At 48.9% G+C, this 14625-nt stretch overlaps 2 protein-coding genes, 2 long non-coding RNA genes and 3 other non-coding genes across 9 annotated transcripts in view; 6 read left to right on the forward strand and 1 right to left on the reverse strand.

Moving 5' to 3' along the window:
• Positions 1-692, forward strand: part of TMC2 (transmembrane channel like 2) — a 61709-nt gene extending 61017 nt beyond the window's left edge. The window contains exon 19 of the mRNA XM_081832283.1: positions 417-692. Within this exon, the coding sequence (XP_081688409.1) occupies positions 417-634 (218 nt within the window). The 3' untranslated portion in view covers positions 635-692. The remainder of the gene's footprint in view (positions 1-416) is intronic.
• A 1630-nt stretch (positions 693-2322) lies between these two features.
• LOC145723820 (uncharacterized) lies at positions 2323-11209 on the reverse strand. Of its 3 annotated transcripts, none has more exons than XR_014149136.1 (3): positions 10836-10945; positions 5779-5997; positions 2323-3907 (listed from the first exon to the last, which is right to left on the reverse strand). It is a non-coding gene; the product is annotated as an uncharacterized LOC145723820 (long non-coding RNA). The 3 variants fall into 3 exon arrangements; XR_014149138.1 differs by having other exon boundaries at positions 2323-2586; positions 5573-5997; XR_014149137.1 differs by lacking the exon at positions 2323-3907 and having other exon boundaries at positions 4576-5997; positions 10815-11209.
• On the forward strand, positions 3461-4347 carry LOC145723821 (uncharacterized). The gene is made up of 2 exons (XR_014149141.1): positions 3461-3551; positions 4099-4347. It is a non-coding gene; the product is annotated as an uncharacterized LOC145723821 (long non-coding RNA).
• The window catches only part of NOP56 (NOP56 ribonucleoprotein), a 5175-nt gene continuing 1585 nt past the window's right edge, over positions 11036-14625 (forward strand). Inside the window, 9 exon segments of the mRNA XM_081833097.1 lie at positions 11036-11113; positions 11271-11360; positions 11732-11846; positions 12555-12716; positions 12864-13062; positions 13428-13615; positions 13692-13843; positions 14018-14118; positions 14477-14625. The exon segment at positions 14477-14625 is cut by the window's right edge and continues 24 nt beyond it. Of these exon segments, the coding sequence (XP_081689223.1) occupies positions 11111-11113; positions 11271-11360; positions 11732-11846; positions 12555-12716; positions 12864-13062; positions 13428-13615; positions 13692-13843; positions 14018-14118; positions 14477-14625 (1159 nt within the window). The 5' untranslated portion in view covers positions 11036-11110.
• LOC115940580 (small nucleolar RNA SNORD110) lies at positions 12327-12394 on the forward strand. The gene has a single exon (XR_004075319.1). It is a non-coding gene; the product is annotated as a small nucleolar RNA SNORD110 (small nucleolar RNA).
• On the forward strand, positions 13176-13306 carry LOC115940584 (small nucleolar RNA SNORA51). Its single transcript, XR_004075322.1, has one exon. It is a non-coding gene; the product is annotated as a small nucleolar RNA SNORA51 (small nucleolar RNA).
• Positions 14181-14266, forward strand: LOC115940579 (small nucleolar RNA SNORD86). Its single transcript, XR_004075318.1, has one exon. It is a non-coding gene; the product is annotated as a small nucleolar RNA SNORD86 (small nucleolar RNA).

Genomic DNA, 14625 nt, shown 5'->3' on the forward strand with positions numbered 1-14625 from the left:
GGCTCAGTCGGTTAAGCGTCTGCCTTCAGTTCAGGTCACGATCCCAGGGTCCTGGGATCGAGTCCCACATCGGGCTCCCTGCTCAGCGGGGAGCCTGTTTCTCCCTCTCTCTCTGCCTGCCGCTCTGCCTACTTGTGTTCTCCCTCTCTGTCAAATAAATAAATAAAATCTTAAAAAAAAAAAAAAAAACCTAGCTCTCCAGCCATCAGACCCTATTACCTCCAGCAGATCTGTTTATGCCAAGGCCAAGCCAATGTGCCCAGAGACACCCGAGCACCGTCTGAACATTCCCACCTCGCCAAATGGGACTGAAATCCACACACAGAGCAGGGCAGCTCCAGAGGGCTCCCGTTTGATACCAGGAAACTGAAGCCAATTCCCCCACATCCTCATTCTTGTCTCGGTTCCTTTTCCAGGGACCACACCTCACCCTGCCAGCCAAAACCAGACCCCAGACAAGAAGGCTCAGGATCCTGGGACCTCCACTTCTGCCAGCGGGACCACACTGCCTGCCTCCCGGCACCTCTCTGGAGCTCGGCCTCCTGGTGTCAGACCAGATTCTGGCCCAGCTCGGCCTCAGACTCATCCTTGGAGGTCAGCCTCTGGAAAGAGTGCTCAGAGACCTCCCCAGTGACCCCTGGGACTCACACAAGCACCATCCTGGGGCTGGTCCTTCGGCCCCACCAGCTCACACACCCAAAACGATAATATTCTCTCTTCCTCTCTCTCCTCACACACACGCATGTTCTCTCTCCTCTCATTGAATGTGGGAATTTCTATTACTTAGTCTCAGGCACTTGTTGGCTATCACTAGGGGAGGACAATGGTTTTGTCCACTCTTTAGGGGGAGCTGAGTCTCCTCACTCCCCATAAACTGCCCTTTCCAGTATCTTGGTTCAGGCAGCTCTGGACCTTGCACTCGCCGTGGTTCCCTCAGCTCCAGACTTTGGGATGAGGCAGCAGGGCCACGACCACCACCGTAGACTTTTTTCATGGCCCCCATGTTGGGGCACTGGTTTCTGCTAATCTGACCAACTGGGAGGAGGATGCAGAGTGGCCCACATTCCCAACCATCACCTCTACCCAAAGGAGATGAGGTGGTTTAAATAAAAGGTACAAGAAGCCACTGAAAATAAAGGTAGTGAACCAAAGTCCAGCCACGGTGAGTAGGAAGATGATTATCCCCCAGACCCCAGCCTGGGGGGAACTGAGGCCATTAAGCAGCAAAAATGCACTGGAGCCTTCTAGCAGCAAGGCAAGGAGCACGGGTTTCTTTTAATTGAAGACAACTTAGATCGCTCAGGGCAGAAAAATCCTTCTCAAGCACCAAATTTGAAAAAGGAATTTGATAGTCTGCTTATTGTGGAAGGAATGTTGAAGATGGTTTCTCTGAGGAGTTTGGCAAAGTGTGCAACACAGAGCCTTGTCTCTGGTGATTCTACGTTCAACTAGTGTTAGGGTGCGGTTCTGTGCAGAATGTTTCCTGGGGGCACAAGCCAGAGAGGCCAGACCATTGAGAGGGCCTTGGCAACAAGGACAAAGGCTCAGCAGCATGCAAGTCACAGTCCAAGACTCTGACGCGGCAGGTGTCCTGCAGGTGGTTTCTTCCTCTCCTCTGCCCCATGTTCCCAGACCCTGGGGCGCAATATACCTTCAAGATCATCTCAGGCCATGTCTCTTGAGTGTTCTAAGGAGAGTCCTCTCCCCCGCCCACGGCCCAACCCTGGCCCCAGGGGTTTTCAGGAGAATCTCCCACACCCTGGAAGTCAGGCAAAGTCCTGGTGGGGAGATGGAGATTTTACAGAGATTTCATAAACTATAAATTAAAGTAATCCCCAGGTTCCCTCCCAGTTCCTTCCCCTTCCTGACCCAGCACCAGCATTTCACACATGACCCAGAATGGGATGGGACATGTGACCGGGAGAAAGAGATCCGTTCTTTCGCCCCCGTCCATCTCCAGGTGAGGCTAAAGAAGATGTTGCAGGTGCCTCCTGTCTGTGGATCTCAGGTCTAACCCCCAATTCCAAACTCTTGTGTGTCATATGCCTTCTTCTGGGAGGACACACATTGGCCCTGAGCTTACCTGCCGGACACTCTGACACTGGGATCCAGGCAATCTAACCCAACCAAGCAGGACTGGGAGGCCCAAAAATGGTCACCACGTGACACCTGGCCTTCAAGACCACCTGCCTGGGTAAGGCCAGCCCCTGGAGAGGGGAATAAGAGGGGCCTGAGTCACCAGCCTCCTAGTGATTACTGTCAGGCTTCCGGTGGCTACCAATATGCCTGAACACCCACCATAAACACAAACACATGATCCTGTTCTGGTGATGCACAATTTTATGTGAGGGAATGTCTTCGTTGTCTATTTCTGCACAACAGATCATCCCCCCAACTTAACAGCTTAAAGAAATAAACACTGATCATCTCACACAGTTTCTATGGGTCGACAACTTGGGAGTGGCTTTGCTGGGCAGTTCTGGTTCTGGGTATGCAGGCACTGGAAGATTTGACTGGGACTGGAAGATCTGTCCTCGGGATGGTTCATACACATGACTGTTGGCAGGAGGCTTCATTCCTTGCTGGCTGTTAACAGGAGACTTTGATTACTCCCCACAAGGACCTCTCCACAGGGCTGCTGGGGTGTCTTCACAACTCAGCAGCTGGTCTTGCCCAGAGCAAGTCACCCGAGAGAGAAAGAGAGAGCGAGAACAAGGGGGAAACCACGTGCCTTTTATAACCTAGTCTCAGAAGTCACAGCATCAATCCTACAGCTTTCTATCCATTAGAACTCAGTCACTGAGGCTATTTTACACTCAAGGGAAGGAGATTAGGCTCTATCTCTTGAAGGGGGTTATCAAAGAATTTGTGGACATAATTTAACAGGAGGTTTCCTAATTCAAATAACTGCAAGACCTCTCTCAAGACAACTCTAAAGATTCTTCAAGTGATGTCGATCAGAGAATTAGTTCATGGTGGCTCCCAGGACCCTCAAGCAACAGGAAACTTCCAGTGAGCTAGGGAGCCAGGCAGAGGAAGAAGACATGGCTAAGAGAGGAAAGGTGTTGCTGTGGTGTGGCTTTACAGGGGGGATGTGTCATCAGAGGGCAGTCCCATCAGCTCTGCACTCTTGGATTTGACCTGCCAGCTCATTCCATCTTAACACTTAGCAATTCAGTCTATCCAGGAGCCGCCAGGCATGAAGATCACTCTTCTTTCCTCCTTCCCTCCCTCCTTCTCTCCCTCTTCCTCTTTTTTTCTTTCCTCAGGTCAGCTAAGAATGATTTGACAATAAATTTAACAATTTATCCGGAGAACTGTAACTGGTGTCTTACTGATATTACCCCAGTTCATACATTTCTTATTGGGGGGAAAATGAAACAGACACTGGATTTTCTCTGTCAGAGGCTATGTCTGCAGTCAGATCCTTTCATTTCTAATAAGCAACACACCCAATGTCCATAAAGAACTCCACTGTACACAGACTCATGTTAAGTAGGAGTACACCTTTGATGAAAATCAAGGGAGAGTGGCGCCTGGGTGGCTCAGTCGTTAAGCGTCTGCCTTCGGCTCAGGTCATGATCCCAGGGTCCTGGGATCGAGCCCTGCATTGGGCTCCCTGCTCCGCGGGAAGAATGCTTCTCCCTCTCCCACTCCCCCTGCTTGTGTTCCCTCTCTCGCTGTGTCTCTCTCTGTCAAATAAATAAATAAAATCTTAAAAAAGAAAAGAAAATCAAGGGAGACACCAGGCTTGCATACTCACAGAAACTGGGGAGTGAGGCACCAGCCAGTAAGGGGAGCTGGGCCAGGTACCGACAGGGTCCACTATGCTGGTGACTTTCCATTCAGTAAATGTACCTCAGATATGCTCTGTAAGGCCCCACCCAAAGCTGGGGCACCCAAGTTCCTGGAAAGGATCATAAGAAACAAACCTGCATTGCAGAAAGAGACACTTGTCTCTTTCGACCTTGGCAGAAAGTGGGGAGAAAATTCTCCCTTGAGAATTTATATCCACAAGGCAACCCTCACACAGAGGATCTAAATTCCCACACCAATTGTGTGTTCCAAAAACCTCAAATGGAAAATTTTAATTTAAAGTACTCTTAGATTAATAGTACCTCCAAGAAAGAGGGGAAGGGGGGTGCCTGGGTGTCTCAATCGTTAAGCGTCTGCCTTCTGCTCAGGTCCTGATCCCAGGGTCCTGGGATCGAGCCCCGCATCGGGCTCCCTGCTCGGCGGGAGGCCTGTTTCTCCCTCTCCCTCTCCCCCTGCTTGTGATCCTGCTCTCACTGTGTCTCTCTGTCAAATAAATAAAATCTTTAAAAAAAAAAAAAAAGGAAAAAGAAAGAGGGGAAGGAAAGCAAAGCAAAAAAACAACACAATGAATAGAAAGTGTGTAAAATAATAGAAAAAGAACATATCAGGAATGAAAATAAATGCAAATGGACTAAGCTCTGCAGATAGAAGACAGATGATTAGATGAGTATTTTATAATCCCATGCGCTGTTTCCAAGAGATACCTTTAAAACCTACAGATAGAGTCAGTAGGGACTTTATCCCTTTTTGTTCCTAGGGAACAAAACTAAAACACAATCTTCAAGGGCAAAATCACCAGGTGTGTGAGTGCTGTCCAAATTTTGTAAGTTAGGCTTGTTTTTGAGTGTTGAGATTGCTAATTAAAGACAGCTCTCTGCAGCATTGTGCCAGATGCAGTATTAGTTTGGAAAATGTGAAGAAAGGCCCAAGATCATGGTTGGGGTTGATGAGGTACATAGAGCATACAGACATCTTTATCACTGAACCATGTCTGCATAATGAGCGATGGAAACCTCACCTCCAGATTCTCTTATGAAGATTCTACGAGTTGACACAAGTAAGACTAAGTGTCAAGCACCATGCTATGTGCTCATAAATAACAGATATGATCACAGGCACAGGTAAGATCAAATATTCCTCAGGCTCAGATTCTGAACGCAAACAACACTGGCTGAACAAAACATTTACCCTATAATCCTAATTACTCTGGGCTTCACAAGCTGCACCCAAAAAGACAAGGAACACTGAGCTCAAGGATCGTCCTTGGATGCTTTTCGTTCTTCTGTGTCTATGGAAATAAATATTGTATATATATGTAACTCATTACCAAAGACTGTTGCAGGGGTTCTTTCCATGATTGAGAAAAGGGCCAAGGAATTCCTGGAAGTTTCTCAAATTCTATGGGAGGGTTTTCTATTCTAGAAATGAGTGTAGAGTGCCACCATCTTGTGGTTGTTTCACACAATTTCCTTTCTGGAAGCTCTCCCTACTCCCCGGAATTTAAACAGCCCATTCCATTTCCATAGATCCCCATTAGTGTTGCCATGAGTAAAAACTCTGGGTTAATTTACACCAAGATGACATAGTGAGCCACAGGCTGGGCAAAATAAAAAAGGACTAGATGCTATAGAGTATGATCCTTCCCAGTGAATGGACAGTTCTATCTACACAGAGAAAGAAAAGGCCCCAGGTGCAACATGACTTTCAAGGCTGAACCTGGAACACGCCCAGGAAACCCGAAACTCCCCATTCAGACCTGCTGCTCACGCAGGACACTTTCTCAGCTGGAACTTTCTGGGAAATCTGTCTTGCATCTCACCTCCAAACTAGTCTCTAATCAAACTTTGGGTGATGGAAAATAAGAGTGTCATCCTGGCTTTCATTCAAGGCTTCTTAGGTTCTAGATCCTACATACTAGATCCTCCAGTCTTTTGTCCAACTACTGACCAGGATGAATCTTACATTTCTAGCAGTTCCTTCTTTCGTTGCTGGCTTTTGCTTCCATGCTCGTTCCATCCTAGAGCTCTAGATGACCTACATGTTCTTCTGTGACTACCTAGAATTCCTTCTAGCCATGAAGTCTTCCCCAGGAACGCTGGCCCAAGTGGTCTTCTGGTCAGCCTCTCACACTACTGCACCTCCTCGCTTGCTTACGTTCAGTCTCCCGGGATCAGAAGGTCCCTGAAATCAGAGGTCACAGGTTAGTATCATCACTGTGTGTATTACTCTCTGCATCGCTGACTCCCTTGCTTAAGATCTCTGCTCAATGTTGCTTCTTCACTGAGGGCCTGTGTAAAACCATGCCACCTTCTGTAACACATCAGCAGCTGATGCACTACACATTTACTTGATTTTTTTATCTCCTAGAATGTGAACTCCATGATGGCAGTGACTTACTTGGTTTACTACTGTATCCCTAGCACCTAGCTTTCTAAGTGACATACATACCTACCTGGCATGTTACAGGCACACAAAAACCTTCTTTTTTTTTTAAAGATTTTATTTATTTATTTATCTATTTATTTATTTATTTGACAGAGAGAGAGAGAGCACAAGCAGGGGGAGTGGCAGGCAGAGGGAGAAGGAGAAGCAGACTCCCTGCGGAGCAGGAAGCCAGATGCAGGGCTCCATCCCAGGACCTTGGGATCGTGACCTGAGCCAAAGGCAGATGCCCAACCAACTGAGCCACCCCGGAGCCCAAAAACCTTTCTTTCTTTCTTTTTTTTAACAAATGGAAGAATTAACTCATTCTGTAGTTTCTTGAATACCCAGATTCCTCAACCTGACTCCTGAACATCCTGATTTCTCATCTGTAAAGGATGCTGGATCACACAGTGTCCAAGGTGCTCACTGTTCAAAACTTACCTATGTTCTCAGGAGCCCAAAAAAGACTAGCTGAATTCGTTTGTTTAGTTCGGGTTCTGAGAAGATGAGTGGAGGCAGCTTTGGTCTCATTTCTCTGCTCCCTCCTCCCATCACCTGCCACCACTCCATCTTCATGTCTGTGAGGTGTCTTCAGAAAAAAAGGAGCGCCCTGGGCCTAATGCACATATAATGATGTCAGCTGTTGGGGCCACCCCAGTACCTATAAGACTGAGTTGGAATGATACAATCAGGGTAGTAAATCTGAAGTTAGGAAGCTCACCAGCTTGGGGCACCCCAAACTTTTTCATCAATAGCATCTTGCCTCCTTCTCTAAAAGGTAAGCAATGTCCTTCACAGTGCAAAGTCAGACATTACCAGGCAGTGATGGGTGGCCGAGATTTTTCAAAGAAAAAGAGAAGGAAATAACACCTAGAAAGCAGCAATGGGAAGCAAGGAGGACAGCAGCCTTTATCACCAACCCAAATAACGTGTGGGTCATCACAGCATTCATAGCAGAAACCAGAATACATGTAGAATTGAATTAGAAGGAAAATATTGCACACCAAAATTTGCAGACCAGCACTAAAACAGTACTTCGAGGGCAATGCATATTTAAGAAGAAAAGTTTAAATTAATGAGCCAAATGAGGTACCCATAATTGGCAAGCTTACATATTTTCCAGGTTCCAGCAACGTTTAATCAGGGTGAGAGACGATGAACCGTGCATCTACTACCACCGGCAGTAGAAAAATGGAATGCATCACTGTTTTACCGTGTAAAACTAATCTGTGCTAGAGGTGATCTGTCTACATGGGTGAGTTAGTGGCTGAAGTGGTAGAATTAAGTTATGGCAGCGGGGTGTATAAAAAAAGGCAGTTTCGGTAGATTCTATGGGAGGCAATGGGAGAAGTCGGACTCACCTGAGAACAGGTGCAAGGAAATGTCGTCATGCTATTTATCATAAAGAGACAAAAGAAGAAGATGAAACACCACTAACATTTGTTGTGTCCCTACTATCTGCCCAGTTCCACCCCGGTGTCATACCCTGCCCCGAGCAGATGTTCAATACAATGTTTGTTGAAGGGATAAGTGAATCCTCAGTGTTCATTCCGCAGAAGAAATGAAAGCTCAGGAAGGTGGGTGATTCACTTAGGTCACATTGTAAGTAGTAGAACTGAGGTCTGAATCCTGGTTGACAGACTGATTCATATTTATTGCTGCTTAACAAATCATCCCGAAATTTAGTGGCTTAAAACCACAATATATTGGGCGCCTGGGTGGCTCAGCTGGTTAAGCGACTGCCTTCAGCTCAGGTCATGATCCCAGGGTCCTGGGATCGAGTCCCACATCGGGCTCCTGGCTCAGCGGGGAGCCTGCTTCTCCCTCTGACCTTCTCCCCTCTCATGCTGTTTCTCTCCTGCTCACTCTCTAATAAATAAATAAATAAATAATCTTTAAAAAATAAATAAAACCACAATATATTATTTCTCACAATTCTGTGCATAGGTGGGGCTCAACTAGGTGGTTCTTCTACTGGTCCTGTTTGGAGTTGCTCATGTGGCTGCAGTCAGATGGTGGCAGGGGCTGGAACACACAAAATGGCTTTACCTAAACGTCTCCTTTCTTGACAGGGACAGCTGCAAGGCTGGGCTCAGCTGAGCTGCTGGGAAAACTGGACCTGTCCATAAAGTATCAGGGCCTCTCCTTCTCTATGTGGTCTCTCCAGCCAAGTAGCTGAATTTCTCATAAGGTAACTCAAGGCTCCCAAGAATGCAAAAGGCTGAGGCTTGGCACGGGCACAGAATCACTCCTGCCACATTCTATTGCCTAGAATGCATCACAGACCCAGCCTGGTTCCTTGTGGGACTACACGAGGACCTAATGTCAGGAGGCATGGATCATTGGGGGTCATTTTTGCACACTAGCTACCACAGGTGATCCTGAGACACCAAGCCCTTAATCTTCCTATGACTTCATGCCACAATGAGCACCTACAAACCGAACATGATTGGATACTCTGCTTTAGGAAGAACACCCCCGGCAATGGAGAGGAAGGTGGCTTAGAGAAAGGGAAACCAAAAGTTTTGCAAAAGTCCACTTTGGTGGTGAAGAACTGAACCTCGGTAAGAATGAACCCAGCCCAAAGGGAAGGTATGGTCTCTAATATCACACACTGCAGAAATGCCCATTGCGGTCAGGATCATAAAGTATTGGGGAGATAGCTTAGTACAAGAAGTGGAGGCGAAGAAGCCAAAAGATTTTTAGTGTTTACCCCACATCCCATCTAATCAGGAGTGTATCTCACCAGTGGAAGTGTGGTTTTCTTCTGTCATTTCTGAGTTAGCATACTACTCCAGTACAGCTCCTATATAACCAGAGGACTCAGCTCTCTCCCAAGTATGACTGGCTATCTTCCAGCTCAGTGACTCTCTGCCTTCTTGTATTTAATCCACAGAAATGTATGTTTATGTAACTTATATATATACTCTTAAATTTGTATGTGTACATGTGTATCTTACATTCATATGTATGTTTAGCTAAAGCAAAAAGTTTTACAGATCAATACTGTATGTGACATACTCTTATTTCCTATTTTCTTTCATCCTGTTTTTTTTAATGCTGGCAAAGAATGTCTAAATTAATTCTGCAATCCATTAATGGATTCTGACTTCTCCTTTGAAAACTTCCACTTTAGTAGATAAGCACCTGTAACCCCAGGAATATTTAGCATTAAGTACAGAAATAATGAAAAAAATCAGTCATAGCATTAATATTTCCCATTACATTTTGGAATCATCTGCTTAAGTTGATATTTATAATTTAAGAGAATTTAACATATTGATGTAACAGATTAATTTTGCAATTCCACTTTAAAGTGTCAGAGAGTAATTGATTCAGACCCATGACCTTATGTAAATATATGTAACAGAATTTAATCACATTTTAAGCAATATTGAGATTATGAGATTTTAAGATTCACTGTATTAAGAGTGAGCTCACGGGGCGCCTGGGTGGCTCGGTCGTTAAGCGTCTGCCTTCGGCTCAGGTCATGATCCCAAAGTCCTGGGATTGAGCCCCGCATCAGGCTCCCTGTTCAGCCGGAAGCCTGATTCTAGTTCTCCCCCTCCCTCTGCTTGTGTTCCCTGTCTTGCTGTGTCTCTCTCTGTCAAATAAATAAAATCTTTAAAAAAAAAAAGTGAGCTCACTACTTGAATTTTGTTTACCAAATAACTGAATTGCTTAAGAAGAAAATATGTTAAATGTATAAATTCACTTTAGTTATGAGAATATACAGAATAAAAATCCCCTTGAAATTTTATAAGGGGCGCCTGGATAGTTCAGTCGTTTAAGCCTCTGCCTTCAGCTCAGGTCTTGATCCCAGGGTCCTGGGATGGAGCCTCGCCATGGGCTGCCTGCTCAGCAAGGAGTCAGCTTCTCCCTCTGCCTTTCTCCCTGGCTTGTGCGCGCGCGCACTCTCTCTCAAATAAATAAAATCTTTAAAAAAAATTTTTTTTAATTACCAGTATATATACCACTGTAGGATATACAAGTTTGGGGTTTATAATTCTAATATTAATTATTAAAGCATAGGTAATTTCAAAATAATCGCCAGGATGCCCGAAACCCGCCCTCGAGGACATGGAAAAGGAGCTCCAATTCCCTTGGAGCTAACTGGGGGTTCCACTGGGCGAGCAACACGTGGCCCTTCCAAAGGAACTGGTTCTTCTTGTAGAGGAACCAGAAACCGACCTAGGAAGAAGTGAGATCGTCGTTCTTTTCTACTTTATCGCCTATAATAAACATTTAAAAAAAAATAAAATACAACCGAAAAGCGCGAAGCGGGCCCGGAGGAGCCGTTTCCTCGGGGTCTGCGCCAACGCGCCCCAGGCCCCGCTTCGGTCCGCGGGAGCAGGGTGGTCCCCGAGTCGGAAGCGGGGACGAAGGGGTCCCGGGGGGCGTGGGGCGCAGGGAGCGCTCCCCGACCCCAGGTCACTCACGCCGCGGAAAGCGGGCTCGGCAAGCTTCTGTCCGGGAATGGTCGCCGAGACCCGCGCGAGGCCTCCCGCCCGGCGCTCGCCGAGCTCAGCCATCCAGAATTCCTATAACGAAGACCTGAGGGGTTGGACTATTACCCGGGAAAGCGCCTCCCCTACCTGCTTTGCGGCCTGCAGGGCCGGGCCCCATCCCGCGCGTCCCCGGCAACCACGCCGGCGGGCGCCACAGCAGAGGCCGGAAGGCCGCCCGCGCGCCCGCGCTCCCCCTCCCGCGCTGCGGGCGATACCACCGCGGCGGTCCCCTCCGGAGGCCCGCAAAGGTATCGTCCCCGGCCTCTGATTGGCCGGCGGCGCGGGGGGCGTGGCCTCCGGAGCCTGGTTCCGCGCGCCAGAGCACGCTCGCCGCATTGCGAGCCGGGCCAGGAGCGGGCGCCATGGTGAGGAGTGGTTGCGGGTGGGATGAAGGCCGAGGTTTGGGCCTGAGTGCGGGCGGGAGCCCGGGCCGGGGTTGGGGCCGGGGCCAGAACCTGCCCTGGGAGCCGGGGCGGGCGAACGCGGGGACGGCGCTGATGCTTGCTCCCGGCTCTCTTCCAGGTGCTGCTGCACGTGCTGTTCGAGCACGCGGTCGGCTACGCGCTGCTGGCGCTGAAGGAGGTGGAGGAGATCAGCTTGCTGCTGCCGCAGGTGGGTGAAGGCGGCGGTGGGCTGGCCGGCTGCGCCGCAGCCCCTCGGGCCCCGGGGCCCCAGCATGCACCGCGCGCTCCCACGTGGCCGGCCGCGCACTGGGGGATGCGCTGGGCCCGAAAGCTCCAGAGCCGGGGGGTCCTTACCCGCGTTCGTGACTAGAGTCGCGTTGGGAGCATTTAGAAGTAAGCCCCCCGGACTCCTCTCCGTACGATGAAGCCGACCGGGATTTAGGGCCTGTCTATAATCGGCTCATTTATGAAGCGTGCGGTTGGTTCTCACCTACGACCAGGGCTGGGAACCGCTGCTTTACTGCGCCCTAGAGGCAAGAGCGAGGGAAGAAAACCACTCATGCTCTGTTCTCCTCCAAGGTAGAGGAGTGCGTGCTCAACCTGGGCAAGTTCCACAACATCGTTCGTCTCGTGGCCTTTTGTCCCTTTGCCTCGTCCCAGGTTGCCTTGGAAAATGCCAACGCTGTGTCCGAAGGTGAGTCGGCCACAACCGAGTATTTTAGGGAGATGAGCGGAGGTTTAGTTGTTGCTGATCTTATCCTCATGGGGGGGGTTTGTGATTGCATTGTCCTTTCCTTGGCTAATTTGTTGTAAGTCAGGTACGTGTTGGGCAGTATTTGGTGTGTACAGGATGTGGTTTAAAACAGAGCCCAAGGTCTGGGGAATATGGTATATACATGTTTAAAGTGCACAATCCAGGACCTAGGCTTTGTGGGTGGTAGATGATTCTTCAGTGCAATTTGGTAGGTGGTTCTTTGGTCATTGTTGAAGTTAATTAGAAAAGGCAATTTTGATACAGAAGAGCCAAGAAAAAAGGTTTGGCCCCAGGACGTGTAAATCAAATACTAAATACTTGTCTCCATAGTGCTCCTGGGTATGTTTAAGGTTTCAATTCTGTACTTCACACACATGCTGTTGGACCAGAGTCCTGTTCCTTCCTTGGTTGATGCAGGCTTTGCAGTGATGACTTGAGTCTGTCAATCCCCTGAGTGCAATCACTGATGTCTCCATGTCGCTGAGCGAAGCCTGAAGCAAGGAAGGATGTAGGCATGCCATCTTAGCATGCTCTGTGGGACCAATGTGGGATCAGTTTGTCATGTAATCAGCGGTTAAGGGGACAGATCCCTTTTATGATTTAAGCATTCTTCAGCATGTTAGTGGGAGCTCTGTTCTTTGCCTTGAGGTGTTGTTCATGAGGACCTCCGCCTGCTCTTGGAGACTCACCTGCCATCCAAAAAGAAGAAAGTCCTCCTGGGGGTTGGAGACCCCAAGATCGGTGCTGCTATACAAGAGGAGTTAGGGTACAACTGCCAGACTGGAGGCGTGATAGCTGAGATCCTGCGAGGTGGGACCATCTATTAACATTCTTGACATCTTTGACGGGGGATCTGGAAATTTAATCAGGGTGCTTAAGGTCGCTTCTGGGAAGCAACCCATGGGTGCCGGAGCTGGCTTAGAGCCTTCTCTTGCTCACTGTCTTGCTCTCCTCCAGGGGTTCGTCTGCACTTCCACAACCTGGTGAAAGGTCTGACTGATCTGTCTGCTTGTAAAGCCCAGTTGGGGCTGGGACACAGCTATTCTCGTGCCAAAGTTAAATTTAATGTGAACCGGGTGGACAATATGATTATCCAGTCCATCAGCCTCCTGGACCAGCTGGATAAGGACATCAATACTTTCTCCATGCGTGTCAGGTAAAGTGCCCAAGCGACCCCTGAGAATGGGGTCTTTGGCCTGTGGTTTAGCGAATTTTGAATGCTGAAATCAGGACTAGCTCCTGTGGGTAGAACAATGTGGGGTGGGGCCAAGCCTCCCAGTGCTTACCACAGGCTGTGTTCTTACACTGACTGTACAGAAAGAGGAGGTAGAGTAAATCCACCCATATACACCCCAGCCCAGGCTCTTTGCCTGGTCTGTATTGTGAATGGGGGGACATGGAGTTGAGGTTTTGAATTGGACTTGATCCCTTTTCTCTGGGCAAAGAATAGATACGGAGAGGGCTGAGGCTGTAGCTTTGAGACCTAGCCGCTGGGCAGGGAGTGATGGTGGCTCTTTGCAGGGAGTGGTATGGGTATCACTTTCCTGAGCTGGTGAAGATCATCAACGACAATGCTACTTACTGCCGCCTTGCTCAGTTCATTGGAAACCGAAGGGAGCTGAATGAAGAAAAGCTGGAGAAGCTGGAAGAGCTGACGATGGATGGGGCCAAGGCTAAGGCTATTCTGGATGCCTCGCGATCCTCCATGGGTCAGTACAGCCTAGTGGCCAAGACAGTTTGGGGCTGTGACTATCTGGCCCTGCATTCACACCGGGTGTCCCTTAGGCATGGACATATCGGCCATCGACTTGATAAACATCGAGAGCTTCTCCAGCCGTGTGGTGTCTTTGTCGGACTACCGCCAGAGCCTGCATACATACCTGCGGTCCAAGATGAGCCAAGTAGCCCCCAGCCTCTCGGCCCTAATTGGGGAAGCGGTGCGTCATGGGGAACACCAAATGGGGCTAAGGCGTGTGACAGCATAGGTCCATACTGCTGTATTTCCTGACCCACTGTTCTCTTCCCCACTTGTACTTGATGGGGTGCAGCAGAATTGTGCAGTTGGTAGATGGGCAGTTGCAGCTTCTCTAATGCCTTGAATCCTTTTCCAGGTAGGTGCGCGTCTCATTGCTCATGCTGGGAGCCTCACCAACCTGGCCAAGTATCCAGCGTCCACAGTGCAGATCCTAGGGGCTGAAAAGGCCCTGTTCAGGTACCAGTGAGGGCACCTGCCCACACTCAGGTGCCACTTCTGGTGCCCACTGCTTGTTTGGGGATCACAGTGATGGCTGACCAGGGCTCCCTGACCCGTACAGACCTCTGCTATGGGGGTGATGGCCAGTCCTGGTGTCTGAGTGATTCCCAGGGCCCAGCAAAGGGACCAGATTTCCAGGTCAGCGACATTGGATGCCTTCCCTCTGCCTCTGGGAGCTGTGGGTTGGCATGAGGTGGGGTCAGCAGCCTGCGGCTCACTCTGGACACTGAGGGTACAGGGGAGGGGAGGAGCTGCCTTGGCTAGTAGGGTTGAAATTTCTGATCTTAAAACTCCCCACTAAATATTCTTCTCCCAGAGCCCTGAAGACAAGGGGTAACACCCCAAAATATGGACTCATTTTCCACTCCACCTTCATTGGCCGAGCAGCTGCCAAGAACAAAGGCCGCATCTCCCGCTACCTGGCAAACAAATGCAGTATTGCCTCACGAATTGATTGCTTCTCTG

The sequence above is a fragment of the Leptonychotes weddellii genome, chromosome 10 (genome assembly GCF_054177405.1).
Source record: "Leptonychotes weddellii isolate Sample4059 chromosome 10, ASM5417740v2, whole genome shotgun sequence".
Classification (NCBI taxonomy): domain Eukaryota; kingdom Metazoa; phylum Chordata; class Mammalia; order Carnivora; family Phocidae; genus Leptonychotes; species Leptonychotes weddellii.